The sequence below is a fragment of the Mobula hypostoma genome, chromosome 4, assembly GCF_963921235.1.
Source record: "Mobula hypostoma chromosome 4, sMobHyp1.1, whole genome shotgun sequence".
In the NCBI taxonomy this organism is placed as follows: domain Eukaryota; kingdom Metazoa; phylum Chordata; class Chondrichthyes; order Myliobatiformes; family Myliobatidae; genus Mobula; species Mobula hypostoma.
This window is the reverse complement of record NC_086100.1, coordinates 71537439-71553380: the sequence shown is the minus strand read 5'-3', so window position 1 is coordinate 71553380 and position 15942 is coordinate 71537439. Positions and strand designations below refer to the sequence as shown.

The 15942-nt window shown below is 42.6% G+C and overlaps 1 protein-coding gene across 1 annotated transcript; it reads right to left on the bottom strand.

Annotated features, from left to right (window-relative positions):
• Positions 1-1249: 1249 nt before the first annotated feature.
• Positions 1250-13081, bottom strand: LOC134345951 (uncharacterized protein DDB_G0292642-like). Its single transcript, XM_063047298.1, is given in 5 exon segments — positions 1250-2032; positions 2035-2275; positions 9742-9915; positions 10010-10107; positions 13021-13081. Coding segments are annotated over 5 exon segments (780 nt in total). The 3' UTR covers positions 1250-1826.
• Positions 13082-15942: the final 2861 nt, after the last annotated feature.

Here is a 15942-nt window from a genome sequence, read left to right as displayed (position 1 = left end):
TCGAGCTCATGTTCCCTGTCTCTCTGGGGTCCCCCATTCACCCTGTCTGATGTCTGTACATTAGATGTCACCCTACCCAATGAAGCTACAACAAGAGTAAGCTGTGAAGAGGAGAAGTCAAGATCAAAAATTGGCAATGCACCTCACCCAAAGCTTCTCAGGGATTACATACATCTTGTAAGCCAGCCTGCCAGCTTTGAAATCTCTGCAGAACACTGCTGGTGCACATGTCAGATGGCCAGCAAAAGTTCCGATACAGTGACTGGAGACAGAGATGAAAGCAAGTTGATGTGAACGGTATAGCAGAAGGAAGTGGGCAATGCTACCATTACAAATGTTAACCGTACAACTATTTTGGTAGCAGGTTAACATTAGGTTCACCACTGATTAAAATGTTGTAAATATTAGCTACAGATCTTAGAAATGCATATCTTAGCAGGGATGTGGGCTTGAGCAATATTTTAACTATGAACTATCTTCTAATATCATTATCTGTTAATTGTATTATTGTAAGATGATTTTAGTCTATGGAATTACTAAATATATTGACAGCACACTTAAATTCATACAGTACATATTTAAACCACTGTTAAGGGCAACAATCACGGACTGACAGAGTAATTCAGCACAGGAACAGGCCCTTTCACCCAACTCATTCATCAAGTAATTTCTCGGGCAACAGGTTTCATACACTCATCTCCTTCTGCATGAAGAAGTTGCCCTTCAGGTGTCTTAGATTTTTCCCTTCATGTCTTCAACCTATGTCTCACGACTGTATACACCACTGAAGGATAAGCTCTCCATCTCCTGTGATGCTGTGTTTCTCAGGGAGTAACCAACATTTTTCAAAACGTTGCATAATTTAAATTATAAAGACTCCTCGCAAGTATTTATAATGGATTAAACATCTGATGGATGTGAGTGGGTAACATGTCAGAGGTTTTTGTCTACATTTTGTGATTTGAACAACTTATTTTTGTTTCTGTTTCCATTTATTCATTTAACTAGACTTGCGCCACATTCCTTTTTGCGTAACTCTGTTCAATGTAAATTTTATTTTACAGAAGATTATAAAATAGTTGAATATATTTTAGTAACACTACCACTCAAGATGATGCACTACTTAATGCACCAGCCTATTTTTGGATATTTGAATACTGACGCACTTCACAAGTTAATACTTTTAAACTTAATAAAGCAAGAATATTGCCTGGGAAGTGCCTGCAGAAGAACACACTAAACACAAAGATGATCAATTATGATTTCCTCACATTATACAGAGAATGTTGCAGAGAAATGAAGAGACATGATTATTATGCTCTTAAACCGTATATACACATAATGCATTAGTCCACTTAAACCAGGGCTGGGTGTTTTATGGAAGATGAAATGACAATTATTTATTCCACTTATGGATTCTCAGATCACATCACCATCAGAACAATGAAAGAAACAATCCAACACAAGAGAACGAAGGGTCAGGCATATTACAATGTTTAAATGACTATTCTGCGTTTTTGTACCTTCTGCAATCTCTGATCTAGATTGTTTACTTTCAGAATTGTTCAATTAGAATTAGAATTTAGAGGATTCTGAACAGGTTTTCGAGCGGGAATTTGTTTAGCAATCGGAATACAATTTGGAGCAGGACTTGGAGGGGGACGTGGTATTGGAGCGGGGGGTGTAGCGGGACTAGGAGCGGGACATGGTCCTGGAGCGGGTGCGGGACTTGGTGCGGGAATGAGAGCGGGAGCTGGAGCGGGACCTGGAGTGGGACTTGGAGTGCCGAATGAATCGGAATCTGAAGTGGGATTGCAGGTCTGATCTTAAGTACGATTCCACACTGGAATACTTGTTTGCCTTGGGGCTACAGGTGTAGCACAATGAAAAGAATACTCAGATGATTCACTGCAAATTGCCTTTGTGTTAAGGCAGGCAAAGCAAAATTCCACATGACAACTGATGCATGCGACATATTTGCACATATCTTTATGTTCTATAAGCAAACCACAAGTGGGACAAGCACGGATATAGGACAATTTTGAATTCCGCTGTAAAGTAAAGTTTTTTTGAGACATTCCGTCAAGGCATCCAGCTGAATATTAGTGCATCCTTCATTGTCACATTTATCAGAGCGTGGAGCTGGGCCTTTCCACTCCTTCATACATTGCCAGCAAAATTCAAAAGGGATTCCATCGTTGACCGTGCAGATTGAACAAGTCACTGATATGTTCGTCTCATCTTTCCGTTCCACATAAGTCCCACACCTAGGACACTAATCAAAGACAGATGATGAAATTAGTAATTAAGGACATACACCTCTGATAATCCACTGTGCATAATAACGTAATCTTAACTTTGAAATGTTATGGCATCTCCTGCATTGATGTTTTTTGATGTTCCTACAAATTAAAAGTTTGCTGTAACTTAGACATGAAATCGTTATTGCAGTACCCACCCGCTCCTCACCCCCCCCCCCCCCGGAAGCGTTACACCTAAGCAATTGGCTAAGTACTAAATACATTGAAAGATTTCTGGAGTGATATTCAACTGATGATCAATTCTTTAATCAAATGGGTTTATACCACAGTCACTGAGTGAGTCTGTGTTTCCCCTGACGTTGATTTACAGCGGAATCACATCTTTGAGTCACAGAGTCATTGACTGATACAGCACATAAACTGGCCCTTTGGTCCAATTGCTCCGTGCAAACCAATCCATCCATCTGAACTGATCGCATTTCAGAATCAGAATCAGGATCAGGTTTAATATCACTGGCATGTGTCGTGAAATTTATTAACTTAGCAGCAGCAGTTCAATGCAATACATAATTTAGAAGCAGCAAAAATAATAGTAAAGAAAGAAATTAATCACAGTATACTTATATTGAATAGATTTAAAAATCATGCATAAACAGAAATAATATATACTGAAAAAGTGAGGTTTCAATGTCCATCTAGGAATCGAATGACAGAGGCGAAGACACTGTTCCTGAATTACTGAGTGTGTACCTCTTGGCAACAGTGAAAAAAGCACATGCCCTGGGTGCTGGAGGCCCCTAATAATGGACACTGCCTTTCTGAGACACCGCTTCTTGAAAGTATCCTGGGTACTTTGTAGGCTAGTACTCAAGATGGAGCTGACCAAATTTCCGACACTCTGCAGTTTTTTTCCTCCTGTGCAGTAGCCGCCCACCACCCCACCCCCCTGAACCATTACCAGACAGGAATGCGGCCTGTCAGAATGCTCTCCATGGTACATCTACAGAAGTTTTTCAGTGTTTCTGTTGACATACCAAATCTCTTCAAACTCCTGATGAAGTATAGTTGCTATCTTGCTTTCTTTACAGCTGCATCAATATGTTGGGACCAGGTTAGGTTCTCAGAGATCTTGACACCCAGGGACTTGGAAGTTTTCACTCTCTCCACTTCTGATCTCTCTATGATGATTAGTTCATGTTCCCTTGTCTTACCCTTCCTGAAGTCCACAATCAGCTCTTTCATCTTATTGGCATTTGGTGCAAGGTTGTTGTTGTGACACCACTCCACTAGTTGGCACTGAAAAGTTCATGGATCCTGTATCTTGTCTAATCTTATGCAGGGTCAGGGAACTATTTTTCTAACCTACATACTGTGAATTCCACAAGCTCCTCCTGACAGAATTCATGCAGAATCCATTGTTAGAACATAACTGGAACTTTCACATTCACGAGCAACAAAAAAAAATGTTGACAAATCTTTGTTGAACTATTGGCGAGAATTAACAGTCTAGAAGCGATACAATACCTGGATGTGTATGGTCCACATATAAAGCTTAAACAAAATAAATTCTGCAGATGCTGGAATTCCAGATCAACACACTCAAAATGCTGGAGGAACTTAGCAGGTCAGGTAGCTATGGAAATGAAAAAATATTCAACATTTCTAGTTGAGACTCTTCTTCAAGACTGGAAAGGAAGGGAAAGATGTCAGAATAAAACAGTGGGGGAAGGGAAGGAGGACTAGCTAGAAGGTGACAGATGAAGCCAGGTGGGTGGCAAAGGTAAAGGCTGGAGAAGAAGGGATCTGATAGCAGAGGAGAGTGGACCATGAGAGAAAGAGAAGTAGGAGTGGGCACCAGGAGGAAGTGATAGGCAGGTGAGGAGAGGTCAGAGGTCAGAGTGAGGAATAAAAGAAGAGGAGCGTTTGGCAGCTTTGAGCCTGTACTCACTGGAATTTAGAAGAATGCGGGGAAATCTCATTGAAACCTACCGAATATCGAAAAGACGAGATAGGGAGGATGTGGAGAGGATGTTTCCTAGGGTGGGGGTATCCAGAACTAGAGGGCCTCAAAATCCAGGGGCAACTCTTTGGGACAGAGTAAAGGAGGAATTTCTTAAGCCAGAGAATAGTAAATACAGTAGAAGTCAGAAGTTTACATACACCTTAGCCAAATACATTTAAACTCAGTTTTTCACAATTCCTGACATTTCATCCTAGAAAACATTCCTTGTCTTAGGTCAGTTAGGATCATTACTTTATTTTAAGAATGTGAAATGTCAGAATAATAGTAGAGAGAATGATTTATTTCAGCTTTTATTTCTTTCATCACTTTCCCAGTGGGTCAGAAGTTTACATACACTTTGTTAGTATTTGGTAGCATTTCCTTTAAATTCTTTAACTTGGGTCAAATGTTTTGGATAGCTTTCCACAAGCTTCTCACAGTAAGTTGCTGGAATTTTGTTCCATTCCTCCAGACAGAACTGGTGTAACTGAGTCAGGTGTGTAGGCCTCGTTGCTTGCACACTCTTTTTCAGTTCTGCCCACAAATTTTCTATTGGATTGAGGTCAGAAAATGATGTCAAGTTTGGTTCATTCTTGGGAGCAATTTCCAAACGCCTGAAGGTACCACATTCATCTGTACTAACAATAGTACACAAGTATGAACACCATGGGACACGCAGCCGTCATACTGCTCAGGAAGGAGATGCATTCTGTCTCGTAGAGATGAACGTACTTTGGTGCAAAAAGTGCAAATCAATCCCAGAACAACAGCAAAGGACCTTGTGAAGATGCTGGAGGAAACAGGTAGACAAGTATCTATATCCACAGTAAAACGAGTCTAAATCAACATAACCTGAAAGGCTGCTCAGTAAGGAAGAAGCCACTGCTCCAAAACTGCCATAAAAAAGCCAGACTACAGTTTGCAAGCGCATATAGGGACAAAGATCTTACTTTTTGGAGAAATGTCCTCTGGTCTGATGAAACAGAAATTGAACTGTTTGGCCATAATGACCATCGTTATGTTTGGAGGAAAAAGGGTGAGGCTTGCAAGCCGAAGAACACCATCCCAACCGTGAAGCATGGGGTTGGCAGCATCATGTTGTGGGGGTGCTTTGCTTCAGGAGGGACTGGTGCACTTCATAAAATAGATGGCATCACGAGGAAGGAAAATTATGTGGATATATTGAAACAACATCTCAAGACATCAGCCAGGAAGTTAAAGCTCGGTCACAAATGGGTCCTCCAAATGGACAATGACCCCAAGCATACCTCCAAAGTTGTGGCAAAATTGCTTAAGGACAACAAAGTCAAGGTTTTGGAGTGGCCATCACAAAGCCCTGACCTCAATTAGACAGAAAATTTGTGGGCAGAACTGAAAAAGCGTGTGCGAGCAAGAAGGCCTTCAAATCTGACTCAGTTACATCAGTTCTGTCTGGAGGAATGGAACAAAATTCTAGTAACTTACTGTGAGAAGCTTGTGGAAGGCTACCCAAAATGTTTGACCCACGTTAAACAATTTAAAGGCAATGCTACCAAATACTGACAAAGTGTATGTAAACTTCTGACCCACTGGGAAAGTGATGAAAGAAATAAAAGCAGAAATAAATCATTCTCTCTACTATTATTCTGACATTTCACATTCTTAAAATAAAATAGTGATCCTAACTGACCTAAGACAGGGAATGTTTTCCAGGATTAAATATCTGGAATTGTGAAAAACTGAGTTTAAATGTATTTGGCTAAGGTGTATGTCAACTTCTGACTTATACTGTATGTGGAATGCTCTGCCACAGACTGGTGGAAGCCAAGTCTGTGCGTATATTTAAGGTAGAAGTTGATCATCTTCTGATCTGTCAGGGGATCAAAGGATATGGCGAGGAGACAGGTGGATGGGGTTGAATAGGATCCGGGTTCAGACATGATGGAATGGCAGAGCAGACTCAATGAGCTGAATGGCCTAATTCTGCTCCTATATCTTATGGCCCTTGGTCTGACAGGCAAGTGTGAGGGAAAAAATTACCGGAAGGAGAAATCAATGTTCATCAAGTTGGAGGCTACCCAGACGGAACATCAGATGTCGCTCCTCCACCCTGACTATAGCCTCATCGTGACAAAAGAGGAGGCCATGGACCACATGTCAGAACAGGAATAGGGATAGGAATTAAAGTGTTTGGCCAAGGGAAATTCTGCTTTTGACGGTGGAGAAGAGGTGCACAGCAAAGTGGTCCCCCTATTTTTATTGGGTCTCACCAATATAGAAAAGGCCACATCGGGATCACTGAGGACAATAGACACAGGTGAAGTTTCCACACCTAGTCAGACTGCTTGGGGCCCTGAATGGAGGTAAGGGATGTGAATGAGGAGGAGGATGTGTCACATTTTTGTCGTGCGCCAGGATATGTGCCAGGAGGGAGGTCAGGGTGGAGGTTAGAATGGCCATGGGAATCAAAGAGGGAGTGATCCCTGTGGAAAGTAGTGAGTGGGGGTAGAGGTAAAGATGTGTTGGCTAGTATTGAAGATGGTAGAAATTGTGGAGAATAATAGGTGAGGCCAAGAGGAATTCTAACCCTGTTCAGAAGTGGGTGTCTGGAAGTGGAAGAGATGCAGGTGAGGGCAGCATCAATGGTAGAGGAAGGGAAATCCCATTCTTTGAAGAAGGAGGACATCTCTGATGTCCTGGAAAGGAAAGCCTCATCCTGGAACAAATATAGTGGAAATGAAGGAACTGAGAAAAGAGAACAGCATTTTTACAAAAGATAGGGTGAGAAGAGAGATAGTCAAGAGAGCTGTGGGAATTAGTAGGTTTATAAATGTTGTTGTTTGGTAGATAGCATGTATCCAGGGATGGAGAAAAAGCGATCGAGAAAGGAGAGAGGTGTCAGCAATGGACCAAGTGAATTTAAGGGCAGGCTGGAAGCTGGAGGCAAAGTTGATGAGATTGACGAATTCTGCAAGGGTGTCAGAAGCAGCACCAATGCAGTCATCAAAGTATCACAAGAAGAGTTGGGGAGCATTACGAGGGAAGGCTGGGAACATGGACTATTCCACATAGCCATTGAAAAGGCAGGCATAGTTGGGACCCATGCAGTTGCCCATAGCTACTCCTTGAGTTTGGGGAGATTGAGGAGAGCCAAAGAGGAAATTGTTTAGGGTGAGGGTGGTGGTAGAGGGGAACTGGTTGGGTCTTCTTTTGCAGAAAGATTTAAGGCCTTCTTGATGGGGTTGGGGGGGGGGTAGAGTGTATAGGCGTCCATGGTGAAAATAAGGTGGTTGGGGTCAGGGAATTTAAGTTGTTGAAGAGGGTAAGAGCATGTGAGGTGTTGTGGACGTAGCTGGGATGGGACTGAACCAAGTGGGATAGAATGGAGTCGAGGTATGCAGACGTGAGTTCTGTAGGGCTGAAGCAGGTAGAGACAATAGGACTAATCAGACACACGGATTTGTGGATTTTGGGTGGGAGCTAGAAATGAGATGAGCAGTGCAGGGTCAGGGAAGTTGGAGTTTTCCCAGAGTTGATGAGGTTAGTGATGGGGTTGGATACAATTCTTTGATGGACTGGAGTGGGGTTGTGCCTCCTGGCCTCTGCAAAGTAGAGGTCCGTCTGCTATACTTGTGGTGGTGGCATCCATTAGTCTTGCGAGACCATGGATCTGTGCCTGGAAAGTCCAGCTTCAGTCTGTGTTGGTAGAGCAGCATCTGTTGTGGCTGTAGAGGCCCACATGGGAGTGACAGTCTCGGCTGCAGCGACTGCACTGGAAGGCGCTGTCCTCCGGTGTTGTCTTGGTACTGTTTTCTCGGCGAGTGCGCTTTTCTTCAGCAGCAAGCCTCAGCTTCTCTTCTTCTCTTTTTAGACCTCTGCGTAGTTCCAGCCTCCAGCGAGAGCGATCGCTTGCAATGTCCTCCCACCTCTCGATGTTCCTGTTCAGTGACTTCATATCTCTCTTGCAGTCACCTTTGAAACGAAGATGGGGCTACCCTTGTGCTCTCTTGCTGGAGGCCAGTTCCCCATTCAGCAGGTCTTTCGGGATCCTCCCGTCTGACATGCGGTTTACATGGCCCAGCCAGCAGAGATGGTGTTGTTGGAGCAGGGTGACGAGGCTGGGTATCTGGACGTGGGCCAGGACCTCACTGTTGGTGACTCGGTCAATCCACTTGATGTCCACGATGCGTCTCAGGCTGCGAAGGTGGAAGGTATTGAGACTCTGCTCTTGTCTGTAGTAGAGGCTCCAGGTCTCGCTGCCGTAAAATAGTGTGCTGAGGACGCAGGCCCTATAGACTGCAACTTTGGTGTGCGTCGTTAGCTTTCTGTTCTCCCAGACTCTCTTTGTCAGCCTGGCGAATGTTGAGGCTGCTCGTCCGATCCGTCTGTTAATCTCGGGGTCTAGAGAGAGACTGTCCGTGATGGTGGAGCCAAGGTGTAAACTCGTGAACTACCTCCAGCTCGTAGTTGTTGATGGTAATAGCATTGGGGTGCTCAATGCCTTGGTCTTCCTCAGGCTGATGGTCAAGCTGAAGTCTTGGCAGGCTCTTGAGAAGCTGTCCATGAGGTGTTGCAGTTGCTCTTCAGAGTGTGTTGCCAGTGCCGCGTCATCTGCAAACAACACGTCCCTGACGAGTACTTCACGAACCTTGGTTTTCGCCCTCAGCCGGGACAGACTGAACAATCTCCCGTCCGATCTGGTGTGGAGGTAGACACCATCAGCTGATGTTCCAAAGGCGTGTTTCAGCAAAGGCGTCTGCTACACAACAACAGTTCAAAAACCATTTGTCTGCGGGTCTGATGGGAAAGTCCTTCTTCTCCAACTCTATACCTTTTCCACCCATCTGAGTTCATCTCTCATCTTCTAGCGAGTCCTCCTTCCACTCCATGTTTTTATTCTGGTGTCCTCACCTTTCCTTTCCAATCCTACAGAAGGGCCTCAGCCTGAAACACGGACTGTTTTCTCATTTTCATGTATAAAGCTTGTCAGTTTATTTCACGTCAGCCCCTCAGTGTATCTTCATTTCTTCATGTACTCATCCACCTTCCTCACCTTCTTTGCAATTGTTCTCAGTTACTATATATTTTTTTCTAGTCTCGCATGAATTCCTGATGGGGTTTCTTCTTGAAAGCTCTGTATTAAGGCATCTAAAATTGTATTCTTCCACAAGTGAAAATTTCTTCTCTACTTTGATCATTTCAAATCTCCTTATAATTTTAAACACTTTGATCAGGTAATCTCTCAGTTCCCTTTTGCAGAAAAATGGTCAGTTAACCTATTCATTGTTATAGTCTTTGGGAAACCCTTGTGAGAACCCTGGCTTATTATGTTGAAACTTCTGTTATATAGTGGCTCCTTTTTAAAACATCGCCTCTCAGCCTCCCTGAATATTACCTCATTTCTTCAGACTCTCACACCATCCCAAGCTTCACAGCTTTCTCAAATCCAGTAATGACCACTATTTATTAGCAGTTAGTTAGATGCCAGTCCTGCTTTACCTGTTTGTATTCCCAGTAACTTGAAGCAGCGAGAGTGACAAGTCTCTCTTCAAAAAGCTGCCGTTCCTCAAGAGAGAGCAATGCGTGTCTGCACACCTCCATGTAGGACCATTCCTCTCCACATCCTTCATTTGTCTCATCTATTAATGCAGGGCAGTGGAATTTGAAATAACCCTGGAATAGGCATTGAAAAATATTGTAAAGCATTCCCATTTAAAAAGTGGATTGAGCATGAGATATAACAGAAAGGATTGATTGTGATATCCACCTGGCTTATACGGGTCCGTCACCATTCCGTGAGTGAAATGGGATCCACAGCGTGTCCACAGGACATTTCCACTCTGTAAACATTTGGGTCATCATCTCCTGCAATAGAACATTTTGTTGGAATTACTACAGAATTTATTTCAGGTGCTAAGTATACACCAACAACAAATTCTTGAACAGTGCTTTCATTAAAAGTATTTGCTTAGATAAAACAAAATAAAATGGTTCAATAAATTTGATCTGATTGGTAAAGAGACTACTAGAAATGTGAGTGAAGAAAGGAACAGATTTTCCAATGGTTACAAAACATATATTTGATTTTAAGGAGCTCTGGGTTGTTTTCTGTTATAGAATGTAGAAAAGTACATAACAGGAAAAGGCTCATTGGTGCATTATGTCCGGACCAACCATGAAGCCAGATTAAACTAATCCCATCTGCTTGCATAGGGTCTGTGTTCTGTCAAACTCTTTCAGTTCACGTGTCTGTTTAAATTCTTCTTCTACGCTGCTGCATATCTGTTTCTGTCACCTCCACTGCAGCATGTTCCAAACATCTACTAATTCCTGTGTTCTCCCTAAAGTAGCCAAGGGTTTTAAACAAAGACAACATAATAGTATCATCTAAATTTAGTGTTTCTATTTCTGAAAAAAATTAGAAGCACCAACCATTTGATTAAGGTTATTATGATTTGAAAATCCTTTCAAATTATTAATAGTGACTGGCATGTAAAATTATTTCTACCAGATTTACGTCTACTGACTAGATCTTAATATCCCACACCTCACCCGAACTCAGCTCCCCTGATAATAACCTAGGGACCCTCTTTCCTCTCAGTGTCTCACTTGGTTTGTGTCCTCTTGCCAGTCAGTGTGCCAAAACTCTGCAGGTCGTGCCTGCATCACTGGAAGAGGCCATTGCCCATTAATAGTTAGGACATGAGGTTGGAATGTCAGAGCTGCTATATGATGCATTCCTACCTGAAAGTAATATTTGTAGAACACTGAAATCTTGGCAACATAGCTGAAGTCCTATCAAATATGGCAGACTTTCCTTGCAAATCCTGCGACATAGGTCCGTGATGTAGGATATGGGACTGGGCTTTTCCTGGGCTGAGGCATATAGTTAGGAAGCCACACCCTACTCAAAGGGACAGACTTTTGAACTTCGTTGCAAACTATAACTGACAGCTCAAACCCAACAGGCTTTCCATCTTACATTTAGAGACAAAGAACACAAGATGTAGCACATCAGGATACCACAGACACAAGATGGAAGAGTAACTCAGCATAAATCAACAATGTTTGATTGCTAATCCACAGAACAACAAGTACAAGTAACAGAAAGATAAATTATAAATGATTATAACAGTAAACAATTGTTAGCCTAACAGTTGACCGAGTACATAAACCATTAATGGGTTTAAACTAAAACGTAATTTTGTTTGAATGAAAGAATGTAAGACCATATGAAATAGGGGCAGAAGTAGGCCATTCCGCCCATCAAGTCTGCTCCGCCATTCAATGAACACAAAATAATCTGCAGATGCTGGGGTCAAAGCAACACTCACAACATGCTGGAGGAACTCAGCAGATCAGGCACCATCCGTGCAAAAGATCAGTCGACGTTTCGGGCCAGAACCTGGGATCCGGCCCGAAATGTCGACTGATCTTTTCCACGGATGCTGCCTGACCTGCTGAGTTCCTCCAGCGTGGTGTGAGTGTTGTTCCGCCATTCAATCATAGCTGATCCAATTCTTCCAGTCATCCCAGCTCCCCCAGCTAATCAAGAACCTATCTATCTCTGCCTTAAATGCACCCAATGACTTGGCCTCCACAGCTGTTCGTAGCAACAAATTCCACAGATTTACCATCTTCTGACTAAAGTAATTTCTCCGCATCACTGCTCTAAGTGGATGTCCTTCAATCCTGAAGTCACGCCCTCTTGTCCTAGAATCCCCTACCATGGGAAATAACTTTGCCATATCTAATCTGTTCAGGCCTTCTTACATTCGGAATGTCTCTAAGAGATCCCCCCTCATTCTCCTGAACTCTAGGGAATACAGCCCAAGAGCTGCCAGACATTCCTCATACGGTAACCCTTTCATGCCTGGAATCATTCTTGTGAATCTTCTCTGAACCCTCTCCAATGTCAGTGTATCCTTTCTAAAATAAGGAGCACAAAATTGCACACAATACTCTAAGTTTGGTCTCACGCTCGTATATTCTGTACCTCCTGAAATGAGTGACAACATTGCATTTGCCTTCTTCACCACTAACCTGGAGGTTAACCTTTAGGGTATCCTGCACAGGGACTCCCAAGTCCCTTTGTATCTCTGCATTTTGAATCTCTCTCCATCTAAATAATAGTCTGCCTGTTTTTTGCTTCCACCTAACTGCATGACATACACCATCCAACGGTTTATTTCATTTGCCACTTCTTTGCCTGTTCCCCTAAACTATCTAAGTCTCTGCAGGCTCTCTGTTTCCTCAACACTACTCGCTCCTCCACCTATCTTTGGATCATCGTCAAATTTAACCACAAATCCATTAATACCTCAGTCCAAATCATTGACATACATCGTAAAAAGCAGCAGTCCCAACACCGACCTCTGTGGAACTCCACTGGTAACCAGAATAGGATCCCTTTATTCCCACTCTCTGTTTTCTGCCAACCAGCTAATGCTCCACCCACTCGAGTAACTTCCCTTTAACTACATGGGAATCTTATCTTGCTAAGCAGCCTCATGTGCAGCACCTTGTCAAAGGCCTTCTGAAAATCCAAGTACACCACATCTCCTTTGTTTACCCTGCTTGGAATTTCCTCAAAAAATTGCAGAAGGTTAGTCAGACAGGAAACCATGCTGGCCTTGGCCTATTTTGCCATGTGCCTCCAGGTACTCCATCTCATCCCTAACAACTTGTGCACAAGACACTAGAGTGACTTTGCCCACCCAAACTCAGCGTTGGGGGTCTGTCCTTATTTTACTCATGATGTGATGTGATGTGATTTACCTGTGATCTCGTCTGGTCGCTTAGCAAATTTCAATCTGTTGTAACTGGAATCCTGGCTCATTCCTCCGCAGTTGTTCCTATCCGATGCACCTGCACAACAGAGGGGTTTTTGTCGATCAGAAACTACGATTGTAGGTTAAGCCAACAAGTGCAGTGAAATGTAAACCCTCCAGCCACTCCCTCGAAAAGGAGGCGGTTTATTCCTTTAACTTCCTTGCTGGTGCAATTTTCTCTGAGTTATCCCTTTTCCTCATGTTTAACATTTTATTTGGACACTTTTTGTTGTTCTGTTAAAAATACGGCCCCCAGGAAAGTTTGCCCTGTTTTATGCCCACCTCTCCCAGAGATATCCCAACGTTATGCCCACTTCTGACATTGACTTGCTAACCTTGTTCCTCTAGCCGGTTCACAGGACATTGAACAGTAAAGCGTAAAGAGTTACGTAAAGCAAGTGAAACTAAATTCAGTTCATTTTAATAGACCTTTAACATTTTAACAGACGAAGTTGCTGAGACCAAAATGGGAAAGATCTATCGAGTGTGCATCATTGGTTTGAAAGGTGAAAGAATTATGGTTGATATATCGGAGTCGGAAGCTGGATTTAATGTGATCAAGATGGTTACCTTTAAAAAAATGCTGATAACCAAACTGCCATCTTTATTAGGTATTATTATTATTATTTTTTTTATTATTATTAGGTGCAGCACAGAGCGTCATAGGAAGTTATTCCTGCCTGTGGCCATCAAACTTTACAACTCCTCCCTTGGAGGGTCAGACGCGCTGAGCCAATAGGCTGGTCCTGGACTTATTTCATAATTTACTGGCATGATTTACATATTACTATTTAACTATTTATGGTTCTATTACTATTTATTATTTATGGTGCAACTGTCACAAAAACCAATTTCCCCCGGGATCAATAAAGTATAAGTATGACTATGACTATGACTATGACTACTTGAATAACATATCATATGCATTTCTGAGATGAAAATTGGCTAGGTAGTCTGACTTGCCAGGTTGTAGAAGTTGACAATGGGTACCTCAATATTCCATGTAACTTCGCCGATCAAGGCAGCATTGTTTCCTTTACTTTGAATTCAGTTTTCTCGAGTCATTTCTGGATTATGAGTATGTTTAATTTTTAAATCTAACTATTATTAATCAGGGTTGGTCAATGGTTCTTTCCTTTCTGAATTTCTCTCTTCTTAAGGTGCCGAGAGTGTGGATGATTTGTGCCTCGTTTTCAGCGACAAGCAACGGGAAAACGAGAAATTATTCTCCCATTACAAGATCAGGGACAATCCACAATACTCGTCATAACAGAGCCAGTTGGAGGAACAGTTGAATAGAAGATTGAAAATGCACTCTGAAGGAGAATTGAACTGTCGTGACCTGTGTTTCTATCGCCTGTGATATGATTCAGAGACATGAGACGCAATCGTGGCTTTAATGTGTGTATGTAAGCTAGTGCTTTTCAAAGTAGATTTGGTTTATATTCTGATAAAGAATCTGGGCCCTAAATGTAGACTATTTACTCCTTTCCATAGATGCAGCCTGTCCTGCTGAGTTCCTCCAGTATTTTCAGTGTGTTGCTTGGTAACCCTTCTGTGTATACGTTGACGCTTGTTGTGAGAAATTGGGTTCAATTGAACACTTTGTGTAGAAGAGACAGAAGAGAGAGCAGAGGGTGGGATCTGGAGCAATACGGGGACTGGATGTGGGGTGGGTTGGAGGAATGTAGCGAATCAGGCAGCATCTATGGAAGGGAATGAACAGTCGAAGAAATCAGAAGAGATTGTTCGTGTGGAATGTTCTGCTTTTTTTCTTGTGCAAGTCCTTGCTTAGTTATTACAAAATGTGGTTTTATGCCATTATTAGAATATTTTCCGTGTTTCTTTACAACAGTTGGCACATTTTCAGAGAGGTGGTGACACCTCTCTGCCCCTTGTTATGGATCGGGTGAGCCTGTGGCATGTCGGATTGTCTGGTGACCATTAGATTTTGTTGGATTGCAGATCATGGTCTCTCTTTGGGCTTTGCAATTACTTGTTTGGTGGGTGGTGGGTGCTGATGCTTCCTGCTGAAATAAATGGGGGGGGAGGGGGACGGTTGATGCTCTGCTTCTGCTTGTGCAGGGCAGGGTGAGAGGGAGCTTTGGGTTCTAACGTTTTACTGCCATTCATTCTTTGGGATTCTCTTCTGTTTTTGTGTATGTCTGTATAGAGCAAGAATTTCAGGTTGTATACTATATATAGTCTTTGTTATTAATGCTGTATGGTGGGGTTTAAACAAGAGTTGCAGGAGAACCAGAGTGCCAGAACAGATCGTGCAGAGGTTGTGAAGGCAGATGTTGGTGAGACTGCTGATGAAGTTAGGAATCAAAATATTAAACATGGTGCAACAAAATTGAAAAGGGTGAATACAGGACTGAAGTTATATCTGAATGCGTGCAGTATACGGAATAAGGTAGATGAACTTGCAGCACAGCTACAGATTGGCAGACCTGATGTTGTAGGCATCAGTGAACCATGGCTGAAAGATTATCGCTGGGAACTCAATGTCCAATGATACACTTTATATCGAAAGGATAGGCAGGAAGGCAGAAGGGGAGGCTTTGCTGTGTTGGTAAAAAAATGAAATCAAATCATTAGAAGGAGGTGGCATATGGTTGGAAGGTGTTAAGTCACTGTGAATAGAGCTAAGTGTAACACCGTGGATAAGATTTTTACTGCTATGCTGTCGGTATTTCATTTTAGCAGTTCTGTAAGAGCAGTCTGATCTGCTTTCAGCATGTTTAGATTTGAGCTAACGATAAGGGGTTATGTTGTTGAACTTAGGAATGTTGTGGCAGCCAATCTGGATGGTGGAAGTGGGAGAAGGTTCTAGAGAAAACTGGGTAGAGAAGTCTTTTGATGGTCA